This window comes from Microtus oregoni, unplaced genomic scaffold (assembly GCF_018167655.1).
Source record: "Microtus oregoni isolate MIOR12 unplaced genomic scaffold, Mior012 000003F_ref0000135, whole genome shotgun sequence".
Lineage (NCBI taxonomy): Eukaryota > Metazoa > Chordata > Mammalia > Rodentia > Cricetidae > Microtus > Microtus oregoni.
The window spans coordinates 8,236,155-8,242,154 of NW_024543062.1; the positions used below are offsets into that span (position 1 = coordinate 8,236,155).

Consider the following 6,000-nt stretch of genomic DNA (forward strand, 5'->3'; position numbering starts at 1 on the left):
CTCAGACAGCTCCTCAGGCCAGAGAGTCCCCTCTCACCTGCACTTGTTACTGCCTATATAGCTTGGGGATGGGCCTTGTGAATCTTGTAAGTTTCAGAAAGTTGCTGGGGTTTGCAGGTTTCTCAGTTCCTGAGACTTGAAAGTTTCCTTTACTTCCTGAGTCTTAAGAAGCCTCCCTTCTGGAAGGAATGGTCCAACCAAGCAGGAAACAGATACTTAACACCACGCTGCCTTCCTCTAGTTTTGTAGGTGATGTAGACAAACTCTTGCATATCAAGATTGAGGATGCTTCCTATTCCAACCTCTTCGGCTCTTTCCGTCACATCTGTCACTTCATGGGTAAGGAAAATTTCCAGATGGGGAGCACCCTTCTTGTGCTCACAAGTCTATCCCTGGCTGAGACCACCCCCCAGGACTTGGGGAAGTACAAAATCTAGCACATCCAGCTGCTCCAAAGCCCTCAGCTGTGTGCATGTGAGCAGCTGAGGAGTGGCGTCCAGTGACAGCACCACACCGTGCCGATCGCCCTGTTACTATTGCTGTGAAGAGACACCGTGACCACAGCAACTCTAGTAAAGAAAACATCTAAGTGGGGTAGCTTGCTTCCTGTTTCAGAGGTTCACTCCATTATCATCATGACGGGGAGCACAGTGGTGTTTAGCCCACCATGATGCTGGAACTGAGAGTCCTAACAGCTTGATAGGCAGGCAGCAGGAAGTCAACTGGCACACTGGGCAGTATCCCTCAAAGCCTGCCCCCACAGTGACACACTTCCTCTAACGAGGTCATACCCACTCCAAGAAGGCCACACATCCTAATAGTGCCACTCCTTATGAGACTGGGGGGGCCAGTTACATTCAAGCCACCACAGGGAAGGAAGGTATCCCAAACCATCCAGCTCTGATTCCCATCGTCCTTCATGTGTCTACTTGGCTCTGCTCCGACTTCCTACCTGGCATAGCAATGCTCTTCAGCTGCTTAGCACAACAAGGGCAGATCTTTCTATTAGACCCAGGGCTCAGAGCTGACCAGGAAAACCAAGATTCCTGGTAGAGCGAGGCTGAGTTGGGTCAGGAGTCTTGGCTGCCAGCATGGCACCAACTAGGCCCCCAGTCCAAGGTGCTGCTTGGATGGCTGGGAGTAGGGTAGTAGCCTCCTCCACCCCTTATTTGTCCAGCAATTCACCACTTTCACCTATTTTTTTTTGACTTTAAGAATGCAACCAGGGTGGAACATATGCTAGGTAAGTGTTCTACCTCTAAGTCACACCCCAGCCCCTCACTGGGGAATTCTAGGCAGGTGCTCTACCTCTAAGCCACACCCCAGCCCTCACTGGGGGATTCTAGGCAGGTGCTCTACCTCTAAGCCACACCCCATCCCTCACTGGGGGATTCTAGGCAGGTGCTCTACCTCTAAGCCATGCCCCAGCCCTCACTGGAGGATTCTAGGCAGGGGCTCTACCACTGAACCACACCCCAGGCCCTCACTGGGGTTTCTAGGCAGGTGCTCTACCACTGAACTATGCCCCAACCCTTCACTGGGGGGTTCTAGGACACCCTCACCCTGTCCTCTTTTTATCTTTTACTTTGACAGCATCTCCCTGTGTTCTCCTAGGCTGGCCTTAAACTTTCAATCTTTCTTCTTCTTCTTTTTAGTCTCTGAACATCTAGGATTCCAGGCCTGCACTGCTAGGCTGGTAAGGCTGGTCTCTTGATGGCCACTGAGGTCCCCAGGAAAGAGTACCATGCATAGCCCTCTTGCTTCCTTCCTTTGCAGAACTTCACCTCCAGCTCCGCTCTGTCATCCTGGTCTTTTCCACCCAGGGCATCAGTCGCAGCAGTGCTGCTGTGGTGGCCTTCCTCATGCATTATAATGAGGAGACCTTGAAGGTATGTGTGGTGGGGCTGGGACTGGTCTCGATTGGTAGAGTGCTCACCTGGCTTGCAAAAGTCTCTAGGTCCAAGCCAGCCATGGTAATTTATACCTTTAATCCCAGCACTCAAGAGGCAGAGGCCGGTAGAGGTCTGTGAGTCTGAGGCTAGTCTGGTCTACAGAGTGAATCCCGGTACAGCCAGGGCCATACATTGAGATTCTGTCTCAAACAAACAAAGGCTCTAGGTTCAGTCCCCATCAACACATAAAGAGAGTATATTGGGGCAGGCCTGTAATCTTGGGACTATGACTGGAGAGGGAGGCAGGAGAATCAGTCGTTCAAGGTCTTTTTCAATTAAGGAGCAAGTTTGAGGCCACCCTGGCTACATAATATCCTGTCTTTAAAAAGTATGTGTTCTGCCAGGTGGTGTTGGCACATGCCTTTAGTCTCAGCACTTGGGAGGGAGAGGCAGGTGGATCTCTGTGAATTTAAGGCCAGCCTGGTCTACAGAGTGAATTCTAGGACAGCCAGGAATACATAGATAAGCCCTGTCTCAAAAAACAAAAACAAAACAAACAATAAGTATTGTTCCCTGAGCCACAAATATCCTATGAGGGGGTCTGAACTAGATCTGGGCATACTTAGGACAGGAGCACTACCATAGGGTCTTAGTTTTAACAGGGAAGAGAATGCCAAAGTTTGGGTGTTACCCAGCTTGCAGCACTCAAGAGTAAGGTCCCTTTGCTTAGACTAGCAGCTTCAGGCTGTCAGGGGCTCAGCCAGTCTGGGCTCTGGATGACAGCCAACTGTATGGCCCTTGTCTTAGTCATTTTTTGTTTGTTTTTTAGATTATCATTTATATTATTATTATTAGATTTATTATTTAGATTTATTTTCTCTTTAACTCTCTCTGTGTCTTTCTCTGTGTATCAGATCCTCTGGAGATGGAGTTATAGATAGCCTTGTGCAACCCAGCATAGGTGCAACTCAGTTCAGCTCCAGCCCTCTGCAAGAGCAGCCTAGGCTGTTTTTAGTTGCTGAGCAGTTTCTCCAGCCCCTGGTTTCTTCTTTTGTTGTAACAAAATACTCCACAAAAGCAGCTTAAGGGAGAAAGGGTTAATTCTAGCCCACAGTTTTAGGTCATAATCCACAATCATGGGGGGAGGGTTTAAGGCAGCAGGAGCTTGAAACAGCTGGCCACATTGTATCACTGTCAGGAGGTGTGGAGTGATGCATGAATACTGCAGTTCTGCTTGGTGATGCATGCATACTGCAGTTCTGCTTGATGATGCATGCATACTGTAGCTCTGCTCACTGTTGAATGCATAACTGACCTCCCAAGTGCGCAGTGACGTGCACTCCCCATACATAGCATGCAAGTGATCTCCCAAGTGTGCAGTGGCATGTGCACCCATGCATAGCATGCAACTGATCTCCCAAGTGTGCAGTGGCATGTGTACCCATGCATAGCATGCAACTGATCTCCCAAGTGTGCAGTGGCAAGTGCACCCCCCATACATAGCATGCAAGTGATCTCCCAAGTGTGCAGTGGCATGTGCACCCATACATAGCATGCAACTGATCTCCCAAGTGTGTGGTGGCATGTGAACGCCCCATACGTGGCATGCACACACATGATAATAACAAATATGTTTATTTTTGTTTTTAAAAAAAGATTTGCTTATTTTTATTTTATGTGCACTGGTGTTTCTCTGTGTGTCTGTATACAACATGTATGCAGTACCCGTGGAGACCAGAAGGGGAGTCAGATCCTCTGGAACTGGAGTTCTGCCCACTTGTGAGCTACCATATGAGTCCTGGGAATTGAACCTGGGTCCTCTGGAAGAGCAGCAATTGGAGCAGCAACTTTAGAGCCATCCCTCTAGCTGGCATTTAGGGGCTTATTTGTTTTATTTTAGATAGGGTTCACTGTGTCGCATAGATTTTGCTACACTCATTAATAACCCAGGCCCAGCTGTAACTGGCTGTAGAATTCAGGCTTACAGAGAACTCATAATCCTTCTTCCTGTCCCAGCCTCCTGGGTGCTGGGGTTATAACTGTGTCCTACTGGCCCTGGCCCTTTTAAATCTTTTTATGTAATGGCATGTTCACAGTGACCCTGCAGCTTAAATACATTATGCTCCCCAGCTTCTTTCAGGTGTGGTAAGTCTGGGTGCTCTCTCCAGTGCTGCACAGCTACATATAGTACAGCAGGGATCCAAAGCCCATTGGCTCAGGCACAGCACCCACACTCTCCACAGGGCCCCACAGTAACAGGAAAAACACGGATGGCCTCGCTGACCCTCACCAAGTATGCCCTGGCAGGTGCTCTACACTTCCATTCCAGGGTAGACAGGGTGAGAGTCCCAGCAGATGTGTTAGGAGCTGAGGTATATAATGGGTTTAGGGGGCCAGCACCCTACCAATTAAACCACACCCCCATACTTAATGACTTATAAATATGTACTTTAGCAGTAAGTACATTCAGGTTGTAAAACCAGCTTGTAAATGTTCACTTCTTGCAAAACTGATGTTCTGTGCCTAGTGATTGACAGCCTCCTGTTCTCTCCTAATCCCAGCCTCTGGCTCCTCTGCTTTATTTACTGGGTCCAGTTTATCTGCATTCAATACTTACATAATTTATAATTTCCTTTTGTGTGTATGTGCACGTGTTATTGTACATGAGGGTGTGTATAGGTGCCTATGAGTGTATGCACACAGGTGTGTAGGCACATGTGAGTGTGTTGGGAATCGGAGGACAGCTTCAGCTATCACTCCTCGGGCATCATCCGCCTTTGATTTTCTTGGAGACAAGTTCTTTCATTGGCCGGCTCTCTCTCTCTCTCTCTCTCTCTCTCTCTCTCTCTCCTCCACAGTTAGGCTAGACTAGCTGACCAGTGAGCTTCAGGGATCCCATCTCCACTCCACCGCACTGGGATTACAAGTGTGCCACCGCAAACAGCGTTTTTTCGTGGGTCCAGAGGACTGAATTCAGCTCCTCCTGTCTGCCTGGAAAATATCTTACCAGATGAGCTATCGCCCTAGCCCCTGTACGAGCATCTTATCTTAAACTGTCATGTGGGCTTCTGGGGAGATGTCTCCTGACCCCACTGAGCTGGTTGTAATCTGGTCTAGAAGGGTCCTACCACCTGTCCTGAAATCTTGCTTATCTCTACATTCACAGAGGTCCTGGGCCCACGTGAAGAAATGCAAAAACAACATGCGTCCGAATCGGGGCTTGGTGGCTCAGCTGCTGGAGTGGGAGAAAGTTGTCCACGGGGAATATTTGACAGATATCTCTGATCCCATCTACTGACCTTCACCTGCAGCCGACCAGGGCACTGAGGAACCTTGTTTTGGACTTTTAGTGGGTGGTGGGGATTAGGTACGCACTTGGAGTGGTCCAGAAAAAGACCTTCGCATCCTGAGGTTTCATGTCTGTGTCTTAAGACTGATTCTCTTTTTGTTTTCCCCCTAATACTGGAGATTGAACCTAGAACAGTGATTCTCAACCTTCCTCACATTACGACCCTTTAACAGTTCCTCATGTGTGACCCCCAACCATAAAATTATTTTCATCGCTACTTCATAACTAATTTTGCTACCATTAAGAATCATAACGTAAACATCTGTGTTTTCCAGTGGCCTTAGGTGACTCCTGTGAAAGGGCCAATCAACCCACAAGTTGAGAACACTGACACGGAGCCTCATACACGTTAGGTTGAGAACACTGACATAGAGCCTCATACATGTTAGGTTGAGAACACTGACACGGAGCCTCATACATGTTAGGTTGAGAACACTGACACGGAGCCTCATACACGTTAGGTTGAGAACACTGACATAGAGCCTCATACATGTTAGGTTGAGAACACTGACATAGAGCCTCATACATGTTAGGTTGAGAACACTGACATGGAGCCTCATACACGTTAGGTTGAGAACACTGACATAGAGCCTCATACATGTTAGGTTGAGAACACTGACATAGAGCCTCATACATGTTAGGTTGAGAACACTGACACAGAGCCTCATACATATTAGACAAGTCTTTTTTCCCCCCTGAGGCAGGGTTCCTCTGTGTAGCCTCTGTCTTGGAACTCCTCCTGTCGACCAGACTAGCTTC

The 6,000-nt window shown here is 48.3% G+C and overlaps 1 protein-coding gene across 6 annotated transcripts in view; it reads left to right on the forward strand.

Annotated features, from left to right (window-relative positions):
- The window catches only part of Styxl1 (serine/threonine/tyrosine interacting like 1), a 30,512-nt gene extending 25,059 nt beyond the window's left edge, over positions 1 to 5,453 (forward strand). For 5 of the 6 annotated variants that reach the window (XM_041648892.1, XM_041648891.1, XM_041648888.1 and 2 more), the window contains 3 exons: positions 242 to 339; positions 1,777 to 1,889; positions 5,059 to 5,453. In XM_041648892.1, the coding sequence (XP_041504826.1) occupies positions 242 to 339; positions 1,777 to 1,889; positions 5,059 to 5,190 (343 nt within the window). In that variant the 3' untranslated portion in view covers positions 5,191 to 5,453. The remainder of the gene's footprint in view (positions 1 to 241; positions 340 to 1,776; positions 1,890 to 5,058) is intronic. The other variant, XM_041648893.1, reaches the window with a different exon arrangement.
- The last annotated feature ends 547 nt before the right edge of the window (positions 5,454 to 6,000 follow it).